This window comes from Rousettus aegyptiacus, unplaced genomic scaffold, assembly GCF_014176215.1.
Source record: "Rousettus aegyptiacus isolate mRouAeg1 unplaced genomic scaffold, mRouAeg1.p scaffold_m13_p_16, whole genome shotgun sequence".
Taxonomy (NCBI): Eukaryota; Metazoa; Chordata; class Mammalia; order Chiroptera; family Pteropodidae; genus Rousettus; species Rousettus aegyptiacus.
In genome coordinates this window covers 5,991,289-6,018,504 of record NW_023416291.1, presented here as the reverse complement: position 1 = coordinate 6,018,504, position 27,216 = coordinate 5,991,289, and the positions used below count along the sequence as shown (strand labels likewise).

The window sequence follows — 27,216 nt, the reverse complement described above, 5'->3', positions numbered from 1 at the left end:
CTAGCTCCCGGGTCTTCCCCGTCCCTTTCCCCACCCGCCGTCCTCGGCCGCCAGGTCACCTATTACCGGTGGGAGGGGAGAGAGGCTATTTAAACGCCCGCGGAAGTTGAGGCACCCCCACTGGCGGGTGCCGTGCACCTGCCTCCCGCCGCCGCGCTCCGCCACTTTGAGCAGCAGCCGCGTCCTCGGCCCCGCCTCCTGCCCGCAGGCGGGCGGGGGGAGCGGGAAGGAGGTGGAAGGGATCGAATTTCTCCAGCAAATGGGACCGTTCCGACAGGATTCGGTTCCCCGGTCAACATTCCACATTCCATCCCTCTCCCGCATTTGCAAGCCAGCGCCAACAACTCGGAAAGCCTGCTGGCTCTGGCTCCCGAACAACAGCCCCCAACTCACAAACACACGCTCACAGGCACAACACACGTGCACTAAAGGGCTTTGCAACTTGCAGTCCCGAGGTCCACGCTGCACGTTCATTTAAGGCAGCGAAGACCAAGCGACCCCACCCCCACAATTTGCAGATGGTGGCAAAGGTTGCAATTTGCAATCCGTTTTAAGTTCATGGTTAATCGGTACTTTGCCCTACGAATGCAACTCCTTCCTAATTTCACCGATGACGGGATTTACACTTCACAGGCAGTCTCGCTGTAAGTGAGAGGTCTGATCACTGGAAACCGAATTTGGAAGGCTCTAATTGCCAAGCTGTCCCTCCACCCCCTGCTCACTGCCCTTGAATTGATGCAATGGATATTTTGGACGTGTGGTGACGCGGTGACAAGAACCAGGGCTGCGGCCACCCTACACAAATGTACCTACACACACACACACACACACACACACACACACACACACCTATGTTTAGACAAATATAGTCATCCTCCCGATCCACGGTCACAACACACTCTGGATTCATATATGTATGCGAACCTGCATTCTGCCATTGCCATCTGTCTACCAAGTTGCTACTATGCTTTCCACTTTCATGCAGCCTAATGCACTTTGGGGTTTTTTCTTAATTCTATAAACTAAAGCCAACTAAACTCGGCGTCTGCTCTTGAATGCGTTTAATTGATGTTTCACCTGAAAACCGCATGTTCTTCGCAAATCCAGAAGAAAAAGCTCTAAGTCTTCAGCCCCCCAAAATTGAAAAATCGTAATAAAACTTACTGATCCAACATAAATCAATTCTCAGGCTCCAAAAATCATCCTCTCCTCCTCCTCCTCCTCCTCCTCCTCCTCCTCCTCCTCCTCCTCCGGCCCCCGCCCCGGCAATGCCCAAGTTACTGGTGGGATAGTAAGGCTGCGCTCGGCGGCTGCCTGCCCTCCCTCCTCGCTACAAATCGAGAATCCAATCTTTTGGCGCCATATTAATGACGTACTATATTATTTCCACTAGGCAGCGACCTTCGGCATTAAATTACTCCCGAGAACTCCCGAGCAAAGCAACAAAACCATCAAATATGGCTGAGCCTCTCGGCTCGTCCTGCAGCCGCCGCCGCCGCCGCGGGATCGGGACGCGCACACGGACCCACACGCGTACACGAGCGTACACGAGCGGACACACGCGCGGCGCGCCCCCCCCCTGCCCCGCGCGCCCCCCGCGGCCCGCGCGCGTACCTGCTGCGGAGGGGCTCGGCCGAGGCGCTGGGCTCCGCGCCGCTCGCGCCGTGCCGCATGAGTTCGGGCCGCGGCGGGCGGGCGGGCGGCCGGGCGGGCCCCTGCGTCCGCGGCGCGCACACACTCGGCACTCGCGCAGGGAGGCACTCTCGGACGGCCGTTTGGCTTGTTATGGAGGAAGGACTGTGTGAATCAAACTCATTTCTGGGTCACTGCTGCCACAGGGGGGAGCACTTTAATCCCTTGCCAAAACGAGAGGGTGGGGACAGGGGGGCGGAGGGAGCGGAGCGGGGAGCCCGCGGCGCGGGGGCTCGGTCCCTCGTTAACTCTTCGCGGCCCTCGCCACAGCCGGCTCGGCCTGCGTCCGCGAGCGCTGGCGCTGCTCGGCTTTCAGAACCTCTTCCTTCACCTCCCTCCTGAACCTGGAAATTCGCGCGGTGTCTCCCGGCGGGAAGGTGGGCTTTTGCATTATCCCCTTCACTGTCCCAGTTCTAACTCTTGCCCGGCATTACTGCTCCTAGGCATAGAGTCTTTCAATTTAGTTTAAGTTATGTATATAAAAATATGGCTATTGAGGCGTATAATTTGGGTGAAAGGTTTTATTTTTAGACTAAATAGAAAAATAAATACTTCTTTCGTAGTAACAGTTTTGGGGAGCTGCGAGTTAGAATGACGTTTTTAGATACAGAGAATCCAAATTTGGAGCCGGGACTTGTCTTTACCTAAGTTAGCATCGAACTGATAGTTGCAAATGGGCATGAGTTCATTAGAAGACAGTGATTATAAATTGACACCAGCTTTCTGTTACACAGTATTATGGAACTGGGCATCGCCTTCCAACCATTATTGAGCCTAATGCTAAAACTGGAGGTGCAGATGAATATAAGAATCCTCCTCATAGATTCATGGGGGGGGGGGCGGTATTTATGTGTAAAAAATGAGAGCTTAAAGTTTTGCAGCGTACAAACTTCCTTTTTCATGTGGAAGTTAACATATTTCTTTCATGGACCCCCTAAAGAAATAAGGGTGCATATGACATTCGGCTTCAAAAGGAAAAAGACCTCGGTACAGAGTTAAACTCCCATCCAATACATAGAAACAGTGATCACCAATTACAAAGTTGATTGTGAAACCCAAAAGCATACTTAATGCGCTGGAATTCTGAATATATCAGGTTTAACTTCACACCATCACACACCAACCCATCTACCCACATCAAGAACATCATAATCTGATAAACGCGGCAAAACAAAACTAATTGAGTTTTTCAATTATTTTTCAGAAAACAAAGCAAGCTAAAGGAAATCTTAAGTATAGACATATACTGTTGTGCTAACCAAGAGTACAAAGACACCACATTGGCCCTATTCATGTGCTCATTTAATCCTGTTCAAAGAGATTGCACATGTAAAGCACTATGCTATCATTATTACCACTACTGGTATTGCACTGCAGTCATTGTTATTTTCAATAGCTTGCCTTACACATACTGTACTACAGGAGTAAAAGTACACAGGTTCATAGCCAGACAGACCCTGCTTCGGACCTGGCTCTACCAATTATCAGCTTGTGTGACTGTGGGGTAAATTACAGATGCTGAGCCTCAATTTCATGAGTAATAAAACGGGGTTAACAGCCCCTACCTACCTAAAGGGTTGTTAAGAGGAATTAGATAACCTCATTAAAGTTCCCAGCAGAAACCCTAGCAATAGGAGGTTACCCATTCCCTTGGCCATCTGCATCATATCCCTTTTTGGTCTTCTATTCATGGAAAATTGCAACTGCTACATTCCAGCCAGAGTTCCTTCACTTATTCTCCCCTCACTCCAATTTTTTCAATCGCATTTGCCACTCAGTGACACACTTATTAGGACTGATGGTCCCAGGAACACCTCACACCAATTCTTCACAACACTGGTGTCTGAGGCAGTGCTACGTGCTGTTAATAGCCCTCGACTAGAGGTCAGGAGACTCCCATCAACTCACACTAAAACCCTGGATAAATCTCTTTGTGCCTTGGTTTCCCCACTGAGATGATAGATAAGATCAAATTCAACGTCGAATTCTGACTGTTCTTACCAAATTGAGAAAGTGGTTGTTTGAAGAACTGGAAGACAACTTGAATTGTCAAAAAACATATAAGAAGACATTTCTCATTAATGATCAGCTGTTGACATTTTTTAAATAGGCGCCTTTTGCCATCAGACCACAAAGGAAACGTTGATACAACCTGTTTCTAAAATGGGAAAGGCAACGACATGGTTCGCTGTTTGGCAGCACAGATAATACAGTCTAGAATAAGAAGTACTAGGCTGACACTCAGGAAAACAAGCTTCTGATTCCACTCTGTCACTTACTGTCTTGCCTTGTGAAATCACTGAGGATCACCATTTCCCAGTCTTGAGAATGGTTCTGTTAATTCACAATTATCAGAAATGAAAGGACATTCAAGAAAATAGCTACAATCGGTGAAGTTCAAATATTAAGATTCTAGTATTTTCTGACCTGATCGGTGTTCTTGGTGATAATTACACTTCTATATGTCCCTTATATTTTGCTGTATTCATACACAGTTTAATTATTATCTTCCATAATAAGTTTTATGGAATAAAAATTTGGATATTTATATTCATATTCCTGATTTGAAACCATATGATTACACCTATAAATGTTTAGTCATTTCCTTTGTGTCTATTCTGTAAGTAAAGACTTATAAAGCTGTGACGAGAAATTCAGAATTGTTCACATTTGAAGTGAGGTAGATGCATATGCTAAAGTCCTATCTTATACCTTTAGAAAAATGAGCAAAAAATTCTTATTGGCAGATAACTTTATCAGTTGGTATACATTGCAATTCACAGAGAAAATTTTTTATTGCACAAGTGCAATAAAAAATTGCACTTGTGAAATAGGTTGTGTTCCAAAAGTTTAGTTGTACTTTGTTTGAAACTTTGAATTCATGCTCCAAATAAACTTTGTTCTAAAGAGGGCTTTGGTTGTCAAATAACTAAAAAATAATAATTTTAATAACTAAATGATGGAAAGGATAACTTTTAATTAACTTTTTTGAATGACACTTTTTGGGGTGGGAGGGGATCTTGTTCAAAGAGACATGTGTGGGCATCCTCTATACAAGAACAGTAAAGTGGAGAGCCATGTTCAGCCTATGCCTGAACCCCAGGAGGTCATGGATAAGAGATTAGGACTAGAGCACCCTGTCTGACCAGTCGGTGAGGTCGCTAGTCCTGAACAGCCAGTTAGGTGGTTACAACCTTCAATTCTAAAGCATGACTGGAAGGCCGATAACTAAGATACTTTGCTGTTGTGTCAGTACCTCTGCATTCTTCTTTTCCTGAGGTTCTTTGTTTCTTCCATTTTATTGTTATTGCTGTTTGTTTTCTTTTGCTTGTTTTTGATTTGGTTGTTTTAATTTTGTTGGTTTTTATACTTTTAGCACAAGTTAAGCGAGCAAAGAGAAACACGTATGACAGGGGGACAGGAGAGATCATTTAGTTTAACCGAAAGGAAACGTCCAAGACATTTGACATTTGAGGAGGTTCAAAACTGGAAAAGATTTTCTCTAACCCTGCTAAGAAAACATAATTAGAGAAAGAATTTTTAAAATCTAGAAAGGTGAAGGAAGGTAATAAAGCTCACCCATAGGGGTAGCTGTTATAAATATTGCCATATATTTTCAGTCTTTTTTCTAGGCATTTTAAATAAAATTGCAAAAATGTCACACGTTCCATTTTTTATCTCCCTTTTCACTTATATCTTTCATATTTTTTTCATTTCAGTATTGTACTTTTTCAAGTAATTTTTATTTTTTTTAATTTTCAGATCTTTGTCCGCATACCACACATTCATCCACAGCGACCACGTCGCCTACTGGAAATTCTGCCATCCTTAATATCAAATTCAAGTCTCCCATTTTACTGCCTCTGAGACTTCCAAAGAGTATGCTTCTCACTTGACCTTGACCTTTCCCTTTATCTGAGAAGTCACTCCAAGCTACCCCTCTAGTCTTCTCCTCTTACCAGAGGCGGAGCAGTGGTAACTCAAAATTTGATCTCTAACCAGCAGCAGCTGCCCCTGAGAACGTGCCAGGATGCGTTATTTCCAGCCCCACCCCAGATGTACTGAATCAGAAAGTACTGAAGCAGAAAGTACTGAAACACAGCAATCTGTGTTTTAACAATCCCTCCCAGTATTTCTGGTCCACATTCAAGTTTGAGAGCTACTTGTATAGATCTTACTTCCAGCCGCCACTCTGTGGAGGCACAGAGCCAGGTGCCAGAGACAAGGGGGCAAGTCGATGGGGGTGGGGAAGTGGGGGGTACCCCTAGTCACGGCCTATAGCCAGTTACACGTTTAAACAGTGATTACAATCAAGCGCAGGGTTTGGAGGAAGCACATACATAATCTTGTGCATGTGCAGTGGGAGGAGGGTGGTCGGAGATGACGTCTCAGAATAAGTGACCCGAAGCCTGAAGGATTATAGGTATTAGCCAGGTGAGGAAGGGGGGTGGGGGGCCGAATGCTGCGCTTTAAAAATATATATATATTTTACAAAATCTCTGGCTTCTGTGCGGAGAATGGATGAGTGGAGATGAGACAGAGGTAGGGAGGCTAGACGGGCTTCTGCAGTGACCAGGCGAAAGAGAAGGACTTGGACTACGTCACGGAGTAGGGATGGAGAGGGGGCACCAGCCTGTGACGGAGGCTTGGGGAACACGGGCCTGGCTCTTCAGAGGTTGCCAGCTCCCCCAGATAACAGGCCCTCTGGAAAGGGGTGAGAGCGCCTTCTGACAACCCATTAGGGATGTCTAGGGCATCTCGGGAGAGCGCCTCGTATGGGGAGAGCAGTGTCTATGGGACCAGACCAGGGACCATGGGTAGTGAACAGGCCCATGAGAGAAGTTGGAGTGGTCTTTCTGACTCCTTACTCGAGCCTCAGCCTTCCCATTAGCTACCTTTGCTTAGTCCTGCACATAGATATGCTAATCATTAAAGGAATCTAACTTGTAGCCTAGGAATTCTGAAACTGCCTCCCAGTCAGAAACTACCTCCTCAAGGAGATAAGGAAGGTATGTACGAAAATAATGATTGTTTAGCAAAAGATTTATGGGAAACTCACGACTGGGACCACGGCAACCGGAGTTTGTTGACCAAAAGCAAAGAAGTTTTACCATTCCCCTTGGACCCTTGCTGGTGTCCAGATGTCTGTGGTCATCAATCACCTCCTGGCCTCCAAGCCCCGCCGTTTTCCCCTTCCTCTGATATAGAAGAAGCCTGTACTTTCTCAGGATGTTTATTTAGGGTGCTAGTCTGCCATCTTCTCAGCTTGCTGGCTCTCCAAATAAAGTTGCATTCCTTGTCCCACTGCCTTTTCACTCGACTTAAGTGCCTGTTGGTGGCATGAGCAGGTCAAGGCTTCACGCAGTTACACCTGGGTGTCCAGGGGCCCTGCCCGCAGAGCAGAGGCTCAAGCTGAACCCCCCAGGTGAGCAGTCAGGGAAGCCTCGGGCCCCTACAGGGGTCGTTGGATCGATCCCGGGCCCCTCTTCCCTCATGCGGAGGAGGGGTGGCGCCACCCCACCAGCTCTTTATCATTCCCCAGGAAAGATCCATTTTCCTCTTCCTTTCCACAAAACACCTTAATGGACCATTATAACCTGTGCCCAAATCATTAGCAAATGAAAAACTGGCTACCTACTCTCTGAGGCTGAGGGGGCTGAGTGCTGGGGTGGGGCAGGGAGCGGAAGCCAGAGAGAGGTGCACCCCATGGTTTGGTTCCAGTGCTAATGAAGCAAGGAAAAGGAGGAAAAGGAAACAGTTTCTGTGTTAAAATAGCTTGATAACTCACTTTTTTTCTTGTCCTGAGGCACATTTAGTTGTGGACAAGACTTGATGGATTGGATGTCAGAGGTGAGGAAGAAGTTGGTGTGAAAGGTGACCCCAGGTCTCTGTCTTAGAGAACTGAGAGGATTTCTCCATTGACTCAGCAGGCATGCATTGAGCTCCGAACTCAGGGCATGCAGTAGTGAAAAAGACTAGTAAACCTCTGCCCTCCTGAAGATTGTGTTCATTCTCCGAGGAAAGGAAAAGCAGGGGTGGGGGTATGATGAGTTCAGCTTGAGGAGACGTCCAGTAGAGGAAGCCCAGAGCAGATGGGAAAGGCTGGGTTGCAAGTATCAGTTTAGGAGTTAGCACAGACATTGACTGAAGCTGTGGGAGTGAACGAGATTGATGGAAAATCTCTATAAAGTAAGCAGAAAACAGCCTAGGCTGGAAGCTCAGGAGTCATCTTTAAAGGATGGGCAGAGAAAGCTGCAAAGTTTCTATGGTTTCACTGAGGACAGTCCAGATTAATTGTAACATTTTAGCCTTCTTTATGCCCAAACCAGGACTTCTAAACACCATGGAGAAAATCACAGACCTGTGCTGATTGTTTCTACGATATTCTTCCATCTTTGGGATGTCCTGAAATCACTATTTCTCAGGTCAGTTTAATCTCCCATTGGATCTTTCTTAGAGCTTCCTTGTGGCCCTCAGTCTGTCACCCTGCCGCTCACCTCAGCATACTCAGCAGAGCTCCTAACTCCTACATCAAAGGAGTAACAGAGGCCATGCAACCTTCCACCAGCGAACCTGCGGGTGGTCTTCCCTGCAGGCGCACACTCCCCCTTGCTCCTGTCACAGTGGGAGAAAGATGGCCTCCCCTCAACCGGGCTTAGCATCCCCTGACCCTGGCCCACTCTCCAATCAGACCTCCTGTCGGGTACTTCCCACTTCTCCGGCCACCGACTCCTTCTCAAACACATTTAAATATCCTTAGGTCTTCCACTGAAAAGAAACCCTCTCAAAGTTCTCATCCTCTTCCTTCCTCTTCGCAGTCACACTTCTTGAAAGACTGGTCTACACTCCCCCTTGAGCCCACTGAAATCTGACTTATGCCCCTGATCACCCCAGTGAAACTGCTCTTGCCAAGATCACCACGGACATTCGTATTGCAAAATCCAGCGGCAGTTCCTCATCTGTGTTTTCCTTCCCCTCGCACTAGCATTTGACACCGTCGTCCGCGCATGCCCACTTTCTCCTGGTTTCCACAACCCCAACCATCATCTGCTTTCTCTCCTACCTACCTGGCCTTTTCTTGCTGGTTCCTCTTTCTCTTTTGTTAAAGCAATGCCTCAAACAAATTGTTTTTGAGTACATGAGAAAAAGCTTTTTGAAACAAATCAACTGAAGGAGTAATTTTAGTTGAGACATTTTATAAGAAAAAAAGAATGGTTCACCAACCATGTTTAGAACAGAATTTAAAAAACGAACATCTGGTTAAAGATTATTAGGCTAGTCAATCAGCTGGATGGGTAACCCTAGCTTCCCAGAAGGAGTTCTCAGTCTTATTAAAGTCTGTCAGAAAACTGTTCAGGCACTTTATCAGGAATGCTAATTGCTTCCCAGAAGGAGTTGTAAATTACATCACACAAAAAATTTCTGTCCCAGACCAGGTTTAAGTCAATTTTCTTTCTCACTTTCAGTTTCTTAAATGTTGATTTTCCTTGGGGTTCTGTGTCCATGGCCCTCTTCTCTTCTTCTATACGTATCTCTTGGTGATCTCATGTACTCATTACTGTCCCCAACACACACACACACACACACACACACACACACACACACACACACACGTCTATACGGCTGGTTTCACATCTGACCTTCGGGCTTGTATCTACCCAACAGCTTCCTAAACACCTCATTGGACATCCCACAAGCAGTTCAAACATAGTGTGTTTCAAACTGGACTCGATTTTCCTCCCACTACATGCCTCCTTGACTGTCCCACATCTCAATTAATGGTACCACCATCCCACAATTGCCAACCTAGGAGCCAAAACGTCATCGTTCACCCTTGCTTTTCCTGACATCTCCCCTACCACTACCTCCCAGTCACTTCTACATCAGGCCTCATCTCTCTATCCCTAGAGCCATTATCATCAACACAGTGCCCTGAGCTGCTGCCTAACTGGTCTCCCCAACTCCTATTCCTTCTCCCTCTAATTCATTCCCTACTCAGTAGTCAAGGTGATCTTTTTAGAGCAAAAATATGATCATGTCGTTCCTATTGAAAATCCTCGATTGCCATTTTTCCCCTGTTTACTCTTAAGGATAGAATGTGTCGTCAACATAACCCACAAGGACCTTCATGTTCCAATCCCTACTTACTTTTTCTAGCTCTCCTTCCCATCCCCTATCTCCCTACCTTTCGCCCATCTCCCACCCCTCCTCCAGACACTTAGCTTTTCATATCACTTCAGTGGTATCCCTTTAGAACCTTTGAAGATGCTTACCCATAAGCTTGGATCAGACTCCCCTATATACACCTCTTCTTTTGGCTCTAATGCACTCAAGTTCCATCAAAGAGCCTTATCCTATCTTCCTAACCCATACCATTCTCTAAGCTTCCATGACATTCAGTACTACCACTATATTATCACTTTTTTCTGTCTTGTAACTTTTTGTACCCCTCATAGACTATCTGTAATTCAGAGACTGTGTTGATTGTGTTCTCCACTGTATTCCTAGTACTGGGCCTAACAACTGATAGGCAGTTAATAAATGTTTTGAATGGTAATGGATTAATGACTATTATCTTCACATAATTAAATAGTCTCCAAAACACTATCTTAAAAAAAAACAGATTATAACTTTCATTCTTATTTTCTTATGCTAAAAGTAATAGAGAAACAAAAATCAAAATTAACGTCACCAAAAAACTATTACTCAAAGACAATCATCACTAAAATTTTGGTGTGTATTTTTCCTCTTTTTTATATATGCTTGTGATGCTTGTGTATGTGTGTCTATATACGTACATTTTTAAAAATAAGTGCGATGGTATATTAATTCTATTTTGTGATTTTTTAAATTTAAGTAATCCATATAGTTAGGCTATCAGGTCATTTCTATGTTTTCCGCTATTATAAAGAGTACTTTAGTGAATATCCTTATACTTATATAATCTATGATTAGGAAAAGAATTTTATTGGCAGTATAATATTCTACTATGTAAATGAAATTTGTATGATTTCTGATTTTTATTGTTATACATTTATTTTTATCTCAGTCTTTAAATTTACAAATAAGGCTGTGAGAAATATTCCTACATAAGTTTTTGTTCAAGTATCTGGCCATTCTTCAGATAGATTCTGAAAACGGTAAATCACTAGGTCAAAAAGGTTTAAGGCTTTGAGTTCGTTCTGCTAAACTGCTTTCTACAAAACATGCTGTAACTGAGGTCCCCGCTCTCGGTGGACTGGGGACTTGCTGAGTCTTGGCACCTACCCACCAGAGTTAGCCTCTACGGAGGGCGAGGAGCATGGCTTCAAGGAGATATTTAGGTGGGGAAGCACATAACACATCCCTGAAACAACAAAGTCACCTGGAGACATATATGAATAGCACGGCACTTTGAGAATGTTTCATAAAAGAAGTAGAAAAACTAGGACCAGGAGAGAGAGAGAGGAAGAAAGAAAGACAGGGGCAGAGACTCTGAGGTGAGGGAGGTACCTAGGGAACCTTTGCATGGGGCGGGAAGGAGGGGAACTGAAACTACTGAGTATCTTCAACGCAGGTGCCAGGCCCTGAGCTAAGCATTTTATATGTAATATTTCATTTACTTCTCACAATGATCCTGAAATATAGGCATTATTTTCATTTGAATGTGAATGATATTGAAAAATCAATGCTCAGAGTGATTTAGTAATTTGCTAAAGATTGCAAAGCTCTTGAGAGGTGGCACCAGGATTTGAACTAAAAGAATCTAGCTCCAATGCTCACATTTTTAAGTAAATTATTCAATGGACTTGTTACAAAGTCAGAATCATGTAGCTCATCTGGGATTGTGTCCATGACTTGGTATCGGTGACTTAAGCTATAGCTGGCATTCGATAGATGCTTCAGAAAAAAAATGAAGGCAGAAAGAACTCTACATGCTAAGATTTATTTCAGATAGCAGAGATCTAAATTGCTAATTAAAATATGTGACCATGACTTAAATGTAAAATGTAAAATATAAAACTATAAAATAGAAAAAAATCTTCATGATCTAGAGGTAGGCAAAGAAAGAGTTCTTAGACTTGACACCAACAACATAATCCCTAAAATGAAAAATTGATATAGTAGATCTTTCAAAATTAAAAATTTTCTCTCCAATGACCTTGGTAAGAGGATGAAAAATCAAGCTATAGACTAGGGGGAAAAAATTGTAAATCACCTGTCCAACAAAGAACTGTTATCTGGTCTATATAGAGAATACACAAAACTCAACAATTAACAAAAATTATAACAATTCAATGAGAAAATGGGCAAAAAACATGAACTCATTTCCCAAAGAGGATATACAGATGGCAAATAAGCACATGAAAAGATGTTCCACATCATTAGCCATCAGGAAAATAATGCAGGTTTAAACCACAATGAGAAACCACTACACTATATCAGAATGGCTAAAATTAAAAAAAAAAAAAAATAGTGGCAACATCAAATGTTGGAAACAATGTGGAGAAACTGGGTCACTCATACACTGCTGGTGGGAATGTCAAACGGTCCAGCCACTCTTGAAAACAGTTTGGCAGTTTCTTATAAAACTAAACATGCAACTACCACAAGACCCAGCATTGCACTCTTGGGCATTTATCCGAGAGAAATGAAAACTTATGTTCACATAAAAGCCTGTACACAAATGTTCATAGCAGCTTTACTCATAATAGCCAAAAACTGGAAACAACCCAGATGTCCTTCGGTGAGTGAATAGTAAACAAACTGTAGTACATCCATACCATAAAATATTACTCAGCAATTAAAATATAAAGAAGGAAGAAGGAACTATTAATGCTGAGTAAAAAAAGCCGATACCAAAAGCGTATATGCTGTATGATTTCATTACATGACACTCTAGAAACGACAAAATTCTAGAAATGGAGACTAGACTAGTAGTTACCAAGGGACAGGGAGGGGTCAGGGAAGGAAGGAAGTGGCTGTGACTATAACAGAGCAACATGAGGGGATCCCTGTGGTGAAGGAAATGTTATATGTCTTGTTTATACTGATGTCAATGACACTGCACGGGAATCTGTCACACAATGACACTGTACTATAGTTTTGCAAAATGTTACTATTGGGGAAAACTGGGTAAAGGGTACACAAGCTCTCTCAGTATTCTTTCCTATAACTGTGTGTGAATCTACAACTATCTCAAAATGAAAAGTTTAGTTTAAAAAATATGTAGCCAATTAGAAGAGAAAAATTTAAACACTAACATATTTCTAGAAAGTAATCTCAAAGGTAAAGGAATGTACTCTATGTTGGTCAACAGAGCCACATGAACAGAAAATTCATTTGGCCATAAGGTTATGCCAATGTATATTTTCCTCTAAGACTTTTGCTGTGTTGTAGGAAGGCACAACTTTTCAGTACCAGCAGAAACAAGATGATGAGCAGGGTCACAGAGGTAAGAATAGGAAAGCAGCACCACAAATAGAAAAAATAAACCATAAGAGTAGTTCTTTCTAGAGTCCCGTATAAATATTCTCTGTCACCTGGCTTTCTGTTTTCTACCCAAATGGCCAAATGGAATGAATGAGTATGCCCTTTCTACGGTAAAAATTCACCAGGACCCTGAGGGCAGGGGAAGAATCTAAATCTTGCCTCACATCAGCCGAATCTTACCTAATCTCTTGTACATATTTCTCGACTCCAGTCCCAAGGTTTCACCCTGGGTGCCCTTCTCGCCCTCCCAGAATCCCATTCCTCTACCGGCCCCACTGCCCAGAACAGAGCGACCACGCAGACATCCAATAAATCACTGCCTGACTCCTGATCACAGGTCGAGCCCAGTAGGTCACTCTGTAGCATTCATCTTAGTTTTAAAAACATGAGAAGGACGTTGCTGGCAAAAATCCAGGCATAATGAATTCTATGTTCTAGAAACAGAGAAACTGAACTATTTCAATTTGAAAGCAAGAGCTGGCAGGAAATCAACAGAGCAAAACCCTCTAAGAGGAAAAAAAAAAACAAAAAAAACCAGGCTGGTTAGTTAACTTGTAGGTCTGTAAGGTGGGCAGATTTCTTTAAAAAGCAAACAAAGCAGTTTTAGGCTTGAGAGACTTAATTGGTATCCAAGGCCAAGAATATTAATAATGCAATATAAAAACCTTGCTCAAGTGAGAATTCTGCAATCGAAGCATTCTACTCTAATAGCTAAAGTTTAAGGGAGAAGAATCTAGAAAAAGGTCTTTATCTATCCACTCGTATATTCTAATATGTACCATTCATGGTATAAAAATATAAATCTTATCCTTTTTTTTTCACCAGGATGAGAAAAAGTTGATGTTTTCAGAATTTGTGTGTCTGAGAAAGTCAAGTCAAGCTGCTTTTGTAGATTAAAAACAATGCTAGAATATAGGCACTTTTATATTTATTCCTCCCTCAACTAAATGAGAAATTTCATTCATGCATAAGGTAAAATTAGAGAACTAATAATGGCTTAAGAGAGATTCTAAATCACTTTGGCAATGAAGGACAGGAATAGCATCTATAAATAGAATTCAAAGACGATCGAAATCTATTTGTTTTAACTCTTCCCCTTTCTCATACCCTCCCTCGTCCCCATGAAATATTACCACTGAAAAGAAAAAAGCGCACACAGGAAGAAATACAATAAGGCTTAGAGGCTGGGGAAGCTACACTTATGTCATCATCTTTCAAATTTTAAGCATTATTGAATGGATAAATATTTATATATAAAAATGTTCATTTTGGGGTTATTTATTTTATTGTAGCCAAAAAAAAAAAAAAACCCAGAAACAATCTAAAAGTCCAGAAATAGGAAACTGTTTAAGAAATCTATGTATGATAGCCATTAAAAGAAGTCACATTTCAAACAGCTAGAATTAAAGAGTGAAAATACCTACTAATGTGGGAATAAAAAGGAAAGGGGACTCTCATACAATGCCAGGGGAAAGTGAATAGCCTTGTAGGAAAGTAATCTGACAATATCTACTAAAATTAAAAATATATTATTTAGACAAGACTCTAACGTAGGTGAAGAGTATTAAACAAAAAACAAACAAAAACAGTAAAGACTACACCATAGAATCCACTTATACAAATGTAAAATGATTTTTGTGGAAGTAATCTTCCAACTCCCTGACCACTCATGCTGTCTCTGGGGGACACCCCATGGGATCCTCAAGCCCTCTGGGTAACAGCAGCTCTCACTTGGCGAGCGTTCAATGACGCTTGTGGACCACCCACAGTCCGTCTGAACTCCACCTTCACACTTGGCTCCTACTCTTATGCCCTCTATCCTGACTCAAGACTGTATCACTTTTCACCTGAATTATCAAACAGTATAATCAGTTTTCCTTCTGCCTTTGCCTTCCCTGCTCCCATGTACTTTATGCACTGTGGCTAGCGCAATCCTCCATGGAACCCTGACCACGATTCTCTCCCGCACAGAGCACCTGACACCCCCTCTCTACGTCCTCAGCACACAAATCCTCGAAGTCTTCAAACACCTGCTCTAAATATGGCCTGACCTGTAGCTCCAGTACCTTTGCACGCTGAATGGGTACAGTGGGTTGAATATTGTACCCCCCAAATTCTTGTCCTCCTGGAACCTCAAAATGTGAGTTTACTTGGAAATAGGGTCTTTGCAGATGTAAGTAAGATACAAACCTGCTGGATTAGGATGGGCCCTGAATGCGATGCCTCGCATTCTTACAACATTGCCCTGCGAAGACAGAGGGAGACACCCAGAGGGAAGATGGCCACGCGAGGAGGGAGGCGGCAACTAGCGTGATGCAGTTACAAGCCAGGGGACGCCGAAGATCGCCAGCGGCCACCAGAAGCTGGAAAGAGTCAAGAAGGAACTCTAGCCCAGGACCAGTTGAGGGGCTATGGCACTGCTGAGACCTTGATTTTGGACTTCTGCCTTTCAGAACTGTGGCAAGGAACTATTGTTTTAAGCCACAAAGCTGGAATCGAATACGATTAGTTAGGAAATTTTTGGTGACAAACAACAACAAAACATCCAAGCAACTCAATTTAGCTTAAGGAAAAGGAAAGTCATCACGAAGATGCCGCTCCTGTATTTCAGGAAACCCGAGAACAGAACTGCAGCTGAGCCGCAGGGACGTCCCGATCAGAGACACCAGCGCCAGCGTTCTCACTCTGCCGGGTTCTTTCCCTTTGTATCTTCTTCATGTCTTTCTCTTCTCACTCTTCCTCTTTTCTCTCGCCCTCACTCTCTTCCTTCAGTTCTCAGGGTCACAGCCATCAATAGCTACGAAGTTTATTTTCCGATACCCAGAGAGAAATGGACTCCTTTGTTTCGGTTTCAGTTTCAAAAGTTTCAAAGAAGAACGGGTTGGCCTGTTGGGTCAGAATTCCACCAACATTCACCGACGGATGTTGCATGGTCAGAAGATGAGGACGAAGTCGAATTGGCGGGGGGGGGGGGGGGGGGCGGAGAGAAGGAATCTTTAGTGTCCTTGACACGTCAGCGTCCTCACGCTTCCCTTTTTCTCTGCGATCACCGCTTGTTTAAATAGCGCATGCCTTTCAAAGTCTGGCCTGTCACCTTTTCCACAAAAACATGTCAGTGTCTGCCATTAGACCATGAATCTTCAAAAGCAGAAGCCAGTGTCTTTTTCCTTCCAATGCCCTCTTCCCCAAGCAGGCCCAGGAATCCGGGGTGCTCCTTGAAGCCACCCTGGATCCAGCCACCCGCCGCCCCCTCCTCCAGGCTCCCTGGGAATGTCCTTGGTCTTATGTGTTATCTTCTGGCTTTGATGGAAGATACTTGTAAACATGTTTTTCTTCCTCTCCAAGGTGTTGGCTTCTTATAGACAGGGTCAAGTACTTTGCGCATACCAGTCATTCTTTGTTAATTATAATGCCCCATCCCTACCCTCTCAAAATGCAATTCACAGTACGTGCTGCCGTGGGGCAGAGGGGTGGGAGTGGCAGCCCTGTGCCGCCTGCCACCCTGCATCAAGGAGCAGCCCCTCGTGCGGCGCTCAGGACCACCAAGGCGCCCTGCCAGCACCCTGATGCCCTCCCGGGCAAACAGCATCACCTGGGACTTGAGTTTTGACGGAAGACACAAAAATGCAGTTACTAGGAAATTTTAGAGCATTCCTGCCCTCAACCCAGCTGAGCTGAGGGTTCAGGCATAGGATCAGTTACGGTACATTTAAAATTTCAATATCAATAGCAAAAACTAAATTTGAGACTCTGCTACCCCATATATCTGTGTTTGGCTGTATTGTTGTTTTCTACCATTAAGTCCTATGATTAATATGTGGTACATCTGCAGCTTTTACGTCCAGGGCTCTCTAACGGATTTTACTGTACTTTTGCTTAATACAGCCACAATTAGTCCTGCAGGTCACTCATAAGTCCCTTGGACAATCAAAGAGCAAGTTAATAAAGAAAGACCATTATGCCACGTGCTCAGTTTCTTTGCAGAGAGCAAGAATCATGCTGTGAGTTGGTATTAAGGTCAGTGCAACACTTGTTATATGCGCAGAGCTGAGAACAAGGCCAGTAGGGTAGGGGACAGATAACCTAGGCAGAGGCATGGCTCCCTACTTCCCTTCCCCCACCCTCCAGCCCTGGCGGTAGGTGGGGGGACCCTCAGCATCCAAGGTTCCAAGGTGAAGAAGTCGGGCAGGAGCAAAGGTCAGGCCCAAGCTTATTCAGGCAGGGCCCAGCCCATCAGCCAAAATCTCTCTTCGCCCACTCCCTACCTGCCATCCGAGTGAATCTATTTACTCAAGGGTGACTTCTGTACACAGAAAAATTATTCAGAAGTAACTTTGATTTTGAAATTAATTTTGACTTTACAAAATCAAAATCCAAGGAGATTCTTATATAAACTTATAAATTCAACTTATAATTTTATAGATGTATAACTAAATTTAAACGACCATTTCTAAGGGGGCTTTTGGTTAAAGTTGGTCACATTTACAAATTTACTTAATTCACCGATTATAAATATTTAAACTGCATTTGTAAATTTAATATATTTGATTTTTAAAAAGTACTTCAGTTGTCGGATTGAAAAAACTTTTCAATCACTTAAGTAATTCATATATATTCAATAAATTAATCTTATTAATGTTAATTTTAAGTTCTTTTAAATGTCTGACATTGCATTTACATTTTGAAAGATTTCCACATAAAATCATAAATTTAAATCAATTACTTAGATTACACATTTTAAATAGCACTATGCATATACTATCTTATTCTAACAGGTTATATTCCCTTAAAGACTATAAAAGCTTAAAATACTAAACATACAGATTCCTTTGCATAAATACTATAACAATGGGTTTGTTTTTTCTTAAACATTTCTATCTTTAACTTGAAACCTTCTCAGGGTTTTTGAAAACACTTATTGCTTTAAAAAAAAAAAAAAGCTGATTTTCTCAAATTCTTTTGATCATATCTTCCACGGCTGGTTAAATCGTATATGAGGTCTGGAGCCACAGATGTCTAGAGGAATTTTGCTCATGACATCACTACCAAGATGGATCCCTTTGTACTCTCGATAAATCATAAACTCCAAAACTTGAAAGGGAGTTATTGCCAGCCTTCAAAATGGCCCCCAGTGGCTCTCTCTACCTGTTAGTCGCTCCCCTGGAGAGAGACTTCCATTCTGAACAGAGCTGACCCGTGTTAACCACAAGATTTTGCAAAAATAATGACGAGAGCCAGGTCAGAAGACATTGCTGCTACCTTGCTTGTCTTGGACTCTTTGCTGTGGGGGAAGCCAGCTGCTCATGCAGCCCTGTGGAGAGGTCCATGTGGTAAGGGACCCAGTGCTCTCATCAACAGCCAGACAAGCCTGCCGTGCACTTTACTCCCCTTCCTGGGACACAGACCCTCCAGCCCCGGCCGAGCTTTCAGATGACTGCAGCCCTGGCCAGTATTCTGACCGACGCTATGAGGGACCTGACTCAAAACTAAGCAGCTCCTTTCACTCAACAACCAACCAAACAACAACAAAAAGCCCTCTATGTTGTTCCCAAATTCCTGGAACTGTGAGATAATAAACATTTATTGTTGTTGCAAGCCTCTAAATTTTGGAATCATTTGTTATGTAGCAATAAAAACTAATAAGAAATGGTTCTATTCTCTCACATTTCTGAATCCAAATCATATTATCATTTAATTTTCAAGTCTACTAGTTCCTAAAAACCTCCACTCAGGTGACTACACCATTTTGCTTGGATGGAACTATGCATGGCTTCCTCTTATCCTGAATATTTCCTTTTCCATTCTATAAGTTAGGTCCACGATTCTACGGAAACTTTAAAGTACATATAAATCTTTGTGTCATATGCCTATTCCCAATTCTACCATCACGACTTCAAGGAAATACATTCTATTGCCACCGATCATTACAGCATCCTTGGCCCAATTGAAAGTTTGTATTTTAACAATGCAAGGTGGAAGCATTTTTTTCCAATAATGCATGGCTAAAATATCCATGAAGTCTAACAAACACCTCGGACTTAACATGGCTAGAAAAGAACTCTCAACTTCCTGTCCCCTGGCCCCCTCCTCCCTGGTCTTGCACAGCTCTGCAAATGACATCATCACCCATCCAGATGCTCTTACTAAAAACCGAAGAGCCATTCTGGACTCCTCTCTCCTTCTCACACAGTCGACAATGGAATTCTCTTAGACTCTACCTCCAAAACATAGTCTGTATTTGCTAACTTCTCTTCATCTCCATCCCATCAGCCCGGACAAAGCCATCACTTTTCACCAGGACATCGCAAATATCCTTCTAACTGTCATCCCTGTTGCCTCTCTCCACAAACATTCACATACAGGCCTCTGTGTGACATATTTTATTTCTCTTGGGTAAACACCTAGAAGTGAGTTTGCTGAGTCATATGGTAAGTGCTTGTTTAATTTTAAAAGAAACTGCCAAACTCTTTTCCATTTGCATGCCCACCAGTAACATATGAGAGTCCAGCTGTTCCACATCCTCTTCAGCACTCGGTATTGGGTTTTACTTTTAAAGCCATTCTAGTAGGTGTGTAGTAGTTCTTTTCTGTGTGTATGTGTGATTTTTGAATTTCACATACAATGAAATGCACAGAACCTAAGTATAGAATGCAGTGAGTCTGGTAAACCTGCACATCCATGTAATCAAGACACGGAACATATCCAATACCCTAATAAATCCCCTAGGAACCCCTTTCCAGCCAGTCATACCCCTAGAGGTAGCCACTTCTGGCTGTTATCACCATAGATAAGACTTACCTTTTCTTAAGCTAAAGGAACAGTAAGTATATACTGTTTTGTGTCTGGCTGGTGTTGCTCAACATAAGGTTTTAGACTCTTCCATGATGATGTACATATCAGTAGTTCTTTACTTCTACTGCTGAGTAGCACTTAATTGTATGAACTATGACAATTTGTTTATCCATTTACCTTTTGACAGATGTTTGGGTTGGTTCCAGCAATTCCATTCCTAGGTATTTACCCGGGAGAAATGAAAGCATATGTCCACAAAAAGACAATTAACAGCCTGCTTCCTGTCCTGATCCACCACAATCCATCCTCCATACAGCAGCCAGAAAAATCTTTTAAATAAATTACTCAGATCCCATCACTCCTCTGCTTAATACCCTTTAGTGGCTTCCCATCCCACTCAGGAGAAAACACACATTCCCCAGCATGGCAGGCGAAACTCAGGCCTCACTGATTCGCAACCCTGGCTGCACACAGGAACCCTCATGGAACTTCTGATGCCTGGGCCCGCTTCAGAACAAGTGGATCAGAACCTCTGGAGGAGGGCACCGAAGAGGTTTTCAAGCTCCTCAGGGACTCTAGCAGGCCCCAGGTTTGCCAGGCCCTGCCATGCGACCTGGTGCTCAGCTCCCCCACCTCATCTCATGCCACTGTCCCCACGGGTGCCCTCACACGGCCACACTGGGCTCCGTGCGGCCAGCCACCTGAACTCAGCTACTTCATTCCTTCCTTTGTCAAAGGCTTCGTATTAGTATTTCTCCTGCTTGGGATGTTCTTTCAACGTTAGTGTATCTGGTTCTTTCTTGAGATTAGAGTCTCAGCTGAAATGGCACCCGCTCAGAGGGCTTTTCCTGCCCACCCAGTCTAACGGAGGCACACTCTAGAGTGTCACTTGCTCCAACGCTCTATATCACATTTATCTCTGATATCATCTTGTGCGTTTTTCTGCATGTCTACTGTCTGTCTCCCCCCTGTGGACTGTAAATCCCCTGAGAAAAGGGACCTTGCCAGCCTTGCTCTCCACAGTATCCCTAGCATTTATAATCGTGGCCGGCACATGATTATAAAGGTTTAAGAAATATTTGTTGTAGGCATGAAAAAATACACATATGAAACGTGCGTATTACTTGAGACAGAGGGCAAAAACCAGAAGGGCGCTTGCAATTTTCTTTCTTTCCCTCATGTGAAACATGAGGTAGTTGATAAACAGGAAAATAAAGAGACTAGCCAGAGGGGATTAAGCCCCACTACTACATACAGTTCTTTAGGTCCGAAAAGGCAGAAAGGTTGTGGCTTTTAGTGCCTTATCTTCTGTCCTAACCTGGTGCTATGCACATCGTAGACACTCAGTGAATATATTTCTATTAACAGTGAAGAGGCTGTGATCTGCTCTGAGGGGCTGGAGGGGATGAGGAGGAGGAGGTGTGAGGGACAGTGTGCGAGTGGGGATTAGTGGATCAGGAGAAAAGGAGACTGAAGCACATCTGGGCTTCCATCCTCATTTTAGGGAGCCGTCACCAATTCAAAGCATGAAATCCAGTTTAATCTACTCTAGTCAATGGAATTTCAATACATTGTTCTATTCTATATATGGTTTCTCTTTATAAGCAAGGCAATATGTTAAAGCAATGTTTTAAAGAAAGTTGAACAGGAAGGAGAGGTGTGACGCAGAAAGCAGGAAAGAAGAAACAATTTAAAAACGTCTTTGTGCTGGACACAGCGCTAGGTGTGTTCAGGCATTTACTTATTTATCACAACCCCGTGTGAAATAAATATAATTACAGCATTTTACAGGTGAAGAAACTGAATGAAGCTTAGGGAAAATTATTTCTCTTAAATATTCTTACCACTTAGTTGGTAAAATGAGATTGGATAGAAAATGTATAAGAGGCACTGGTCAGACATACGATGATATTAACGATGGAAGAACCATCAAATGAAAGCATGACAGACGACGGATTCAAACTGATCTCGTCGAGCTATCACACTGGACTAAAAACAAGGGTTAGACACGATATAGTCATTGTGGAGAAAATGCACATTCTGCCATCAGCTACACAAGGACAGAAAGAAAGAGACCTAATTTGGTTGAAGTTTATGTAAAAAAAAAAAAAAAAAGAGAAAAACCTTGTGGATTACTAGCTTAATATAGGGCAATAGTAGATGCTACAAATGTGACCAGGACAACCCTTAAGCATTTCGCGATGGTTCTTACCTTACCTGACTTCTTCCCATTATTTATTACTGGAGCTATTTCTAAAATTTTCTTCTCTCTCAGTTTCTGTTACATCTGATTCTCTTTCCAGCGCTGAAGCAGATCCTCATTAAATACTAACACTAATGATACAACAGTCCGCATTTATTAAGGGTTCTATGCCAACTACACATATACTATTTAATTCCTTTCTTGATGGCACTAATGAAATAGGTGTAATTATTTCTCATTTTATAAATGAGAAAACTCAGGTTTAGAAAGTCTAAGTGGTTTTCTCAAGATCAGAACTGATGATGTCAGTAGCACCCGACTCCAGAACCGACTTGGAGAGCATGCTCTTGACTACGGTCCCTTCCGCCCCCAGCTCAGTTCTTCCGGAGCTTCCTTTCCCCTTGCTCATTACTCAAGTGTCCACTTTCCTCAGAGTCCGGTCCTTGGGCCTCAGTTCCTCTTACATCGCTGCCCCTCTGGTTGATCACCAGCAGATACGAAATGTCTACGTGGAGGCATCCTATAGTTGATAGTTGCTTCCCCAATAACATTGACCCTCTCCACTTCCTTCCTGGCTAGCGGGTGGTGCCTTTTCATACAATTGTATGTGCTTTTTCATACATTTTTTTTTTTCCTTTCACTTTGAATAAAGCCACTGTTAACATGTAAACTCAAATGACTGACCCACACTCTGTTTTGTATCAAGTGGATGAAGAGAAACACTGTCTGGGAGCTAGATAGGAGGTTGTGTTACATGTGCTGAATTTCAACATTGATATGACGGGCAACCAATTCTATTACTCCTCATCTCCCATCATTATTTTGTTTTTAAAAATAATGCTTTGATAAAAAAAAAAAAAAAAACTCACTTTAAAAAAATCCCCATACACTTGATAGCTTTACAGAGTTCATTCCCAACTGAGAAGATCTTACAGGAAGGGCCCCTGGAAGACGGTATTTCTACAAATTGGGAAAAATTAACCCCTACGTCCACTCACAGCAGACACAGGCCTCTGACGATGTCGTTCTCAGTGCATGACAACACCAGGTGGTGCATTTTCGAAGCCACTGTTAACATGACGATGCCCGTGTTGATGAAACGCCTGAGAGTTCACTGTGGACACTCCAGGGACTTTATCCTCTGTGGTTAAGACTAGACATTTTTTGGATGCTCTGAGGACAGTCATTATCTCTTTCAGAATAGATTTGACCCATGGTTAGCACTTTTGAAATTCTGCTAAAATGTGCCTTAAATACTTTGATAAAAGTGTAATTCTGATAAAAGCCAGTTTTATTTGTCAAAATTCACTACTGTGTAGTTCTTTTAAAGTAGTAGCCATTATTTCCTCAGCATCTATTCCCATTTTGCTCTCAATAACATTAAAATTGATTTTTAGAAAGTCTTAGAGACACATGTGGTCCTTAGCATACACGGCCTCACACTGTTAATTATCACTGCATGTATCTGTCTCATCTCTGAACTCGATTTACCATCCCTGAGGGCAACAGCAATATCTTGTATGTATTCGTTTGCCCTCATCATGTCTATCGAGTGTCTTAAAAATAACGGACACCTGTAAAAATGTGTGTATTGATTGATAGTTTGAAACACCCACTCCTCTAGTCAAGAATACAAACTCTCTCAAATTAGGTCACTTAAGAAGCGATAACAAACCTCATCACAGATACACAAGGACATAAGCGAAGCACACTTAGACCATACGAGACATGAAACTGGATGCTCAGGACCTAAGGACGGTCTTCCTCTTAGGACCCTGCGACATCAGGTCTATGCTTCTATCTGTGCATCTCCTTGTTTCTCAAGCTTATTTAGTAGACTGACCTCTTTTTTTTTGTGGCATCTCTATTGCCCCAAAATATGAGGTTATATTTGGCTTTGGTTTATCATGAATCCACTCGACTACAGTTGACTCCGAACTACACATTTTTGAACTGCAAATTGGTTTCCTCCGCTTCAGAATAACAGCAATATGCAGATTTCTTTTTCGCAATAAATATACAGCTGGACCACCACATCCCTATGCTTAGCATCTGCATATTCAGCCAACTACGGACTGAAAACAGTATTTCTGACCTGTGCTTGGGAATCTGCAGACACAGAAGGCCAACCCTGTGTGCTGATCTCCACTGTTTCACATAAGGGACTTGAGCATCCATGGATTACGGTATCCCAGTGGGTCTCGGGACCGACCCCCCACAGGCACTGGGGGGAGGGTATAGTTAAGTTTTGAGGGAGTCAAAAGTTATGTGCAGATTTTCGGCAGTAACAGGGTTTGATGCCCCTAGCCCCCACACTGTTCAAGGGTCAAATGTATTTTATTTCAAGAGCCCATCAGCACCTAACTGGTTCAACTTAGGGGCCCAATTCCAAATTCCACAGAGACGTCATCTGATTCAGCTCTAGTAGATCCAGACATGAGTAGGGAGTAGGAAGCATTGAGGAATCAGGGAGCATGTGGAGCTGCCTCTCCAGGAACTGTGGGTGGAACAGGTTCACTAATAACGGATCGTGGACAAGAAAGTAACAACCGACACATCTAATCCGATTTACTACAACCTGCAACTCCAACAAGCATGCAAAAGTGAGAGAGTTAGGTAACCAGGGTCACAGACAACCTTCTTCCTTAATCTAGATCCGGGGTTAGAAGCTCTGGCCTGCTGGCCAAGCCCAGCATGTGGTCAGTTTTTGTAAGACCTAAGGATGGTTTTTTGCATGAAGAGGAACAGGCGGTAGGGATATTAAGTGACAAAGCCTAAAACACTTACTCTCGAGTCCCTGACAGAAAAAGTCTGTCAGCCGCTGCTCTAGATGAGCTTTCTGTTTCCATTGATTTGATGGACATGTACTGAGTCTCTACTATGTTCTAGACACTGTTCTACATGTCGGGGATGCAGTGACGGCACAAGAGGGACACGGCCCCCTCCCTGGAGGAGGTTAGGGTTTGTCACGGGTAAGAAGAGACCGACGACAAGCACGTACATTAATAAATAGGACAATTTCAGATAATACGTGCAGTGAAATAAAATAAATAGGGAATATTAATAAAAGAATAACAAGAGAGGGAGATGGGTTGCTCGGGGAGAACCTGTTTGTGGAGAAGACACTTACGCTGAGAACTGAAAGCACAGGGAAGAATCAGTCTTGAGGAGGTTGACGTTAGAGCCAGAGGAAACAAGGACAAGGTCTCTGAGGCAGACAATCCTTAACCGAGGGAACCCAAACGGGCAGGTGCCTGTGAGCAGAATGCAGTGGAAAATACAGTTGGGAGGGTGGGAGGGAGACCATCTATGGCCCTAAAGGAAGCCACTGAACATGACGCAGTCTCCTGAATGACATGATCTTACGAATGTTTTTAAAATCTCTCTCTGGCTGCCAGGAGATAGATTACAGAGAAGCAAGAGTGAGTTCTATTTAAGAGGCTATTGTAACAGTTCAGGTGAGGCATGATTGTGATTTAGACTAGAATGGTGTCCTGGGAATGGAGAAAAGTGGATGAATTAATGAGACTAATGGATTGGGTATGAGAAAGAGGAATCAGCACGATTCCTAGATGTCTGTCTGAACAGCTGAGCGGGTGGTGGGCCTGTCACTTTATCCATCTCATCTTTTGTTAACTGAGTAATTGAGGCTCTGAAACTAAGACTCTTGCTTACATGTTAGAAAAATTTTCAAACAGAAAAAGAATTATTCTCAATATTGAATTTTCATAACTTTTACGTATGTGCTTTCCACGGGGGATAATCGAATGAAATGCTCTTCTTCGGCAAACTCGACTGTCCTCTTAGAACACTGCGCAGTGTTTTTCTCTGCTTCAAAATCATAGCTCGTGTGTGCTTTGTGACAGGAAAATGACTTATCGAGGCTGCCATTTTGTCCTACGATTTTGTGACTCTGTTTCTCTCTTGGAGAGGCCACTGTGAAAAGGCAGAGAACCAGGGGTCCTTGCTCAATAGGGCACGCCGAATCCTCTCCCTCTTCCCCGTCAAGGTCTGTGCGCAAGATGAGAACCGCCATCAGCCTAGCGATGCTGAGGTTTGTTTTGAAGCATTCGATGAGGAAGCGAATGCTCAGGGGAAGCTTTAAGTTTCTTTCTACTTACAGAAGTGGAATTGTAAGAACTATCTCTTTACCATTAATCACCAGGTCTAGGGTGAAGCCAGCCAACTTCAGAGAGTTAGTTAAAAGAGGTGAGTAATGACTCGACTCTCCCCTTATCTCACTCTCTTTTCAGGTTTGATCTCGCCAGACACTCGGGCTGCACTTACCCCCTCTCACAAGAGCTCGTCCAGTGCACTGCAGTATCCAGGGAGTTCAACGTTTAAAGAGGCCTGTCCTAGAGCCCTGTCCAACTGAATAATGAGGAACTTCAATGCCCAGCCTGGGCCGTAAGTGGGGCCAAGGGCGGAAAACTGTGTGTACGAGGTCTCCAGAAATGTCCCAGTAGACTGGGATGGTTTAGGCATGACCTAGAATCCCTGGGAAGTCTTGATCCTTTTCATTCAATAATCTGACCCTTATTATAGAGAGAATCTTTTTTGAAGTTAGTTCTCTAAAAGTCTGCTTTTGGTCTCCACTCACTGACTCCTGAAAGAACTTACTTTAGAGATGAGTTTCCATGATTATCCCTGTTCCAGCTTCAACGGTCACAAAGGCCAAGATTTCATTTGGATTCTACTTCTTTGTAATTTTTTTTTATTATGGGTCTTTCTGAGTCTTAGCTTATATTAGGCAATTATTAGTTACGTTGAATAACAGATTCACTACATAACCCCTGACTATCCCCAAGTATCGCTCTCTCAGTGATATTCCAGTGGAGATAGTTGCTTAAATCACAACTGTCTCCAATGATGTCCATTCTCACCCACAAACACAGGGCTCTCTCCACGCCTCTCAACTACGGCTGTGAACTTCCAGCAGGCTCTTCGCCAGCACCCAAGTGCATCATAAACAACAAAGTCAAAGGGAAAAATAAAAGCTCAACACATCCCATTTGGTGCAAATGAACTTAACTATTTAAGGCTACTTTGGGTAGCTA

The 27,216-nt window shown here is 43.1% G+C and overlaps 1 protein-coding gene across 6 annotated transcripts in view; it reads right to left on the bottom strand.

Annotated features, from left to right (window-relative positions):
* Positions 1-27,216, bottom strand: part of JADE1 (jade family PHD finger 1) — a 264,676-nt gene that overhangs the window by 51,581 nt on the left and 185,879 nt on the right. For 2 of the 6 annotated variants that reach the window (XM_016155762.2, XM_016155765.2), the window contains exon 1: positions 1,615-1,761. The exons of 1 other annotated variant lie outside the window; for it this stretch is intronic. In XM_016155762.2, coding sequence (XP_016011248.2) covers positions 1,615-1,673 — 59 coding nt within the window. In that variant the 5' untranslated portion in view covers positions 1,674-1,761. Of the gene's footprint in view, positions 1-59; positions 1,133-1,164; positions 1,184-1,614; positions 1,762-27,216 lie in introns of those variants that run through there. 3 more of the 6 variants (XM_016155766.2, XM_016155769.2, XM_016155770.2) reach the window with 3 other exon arrangements.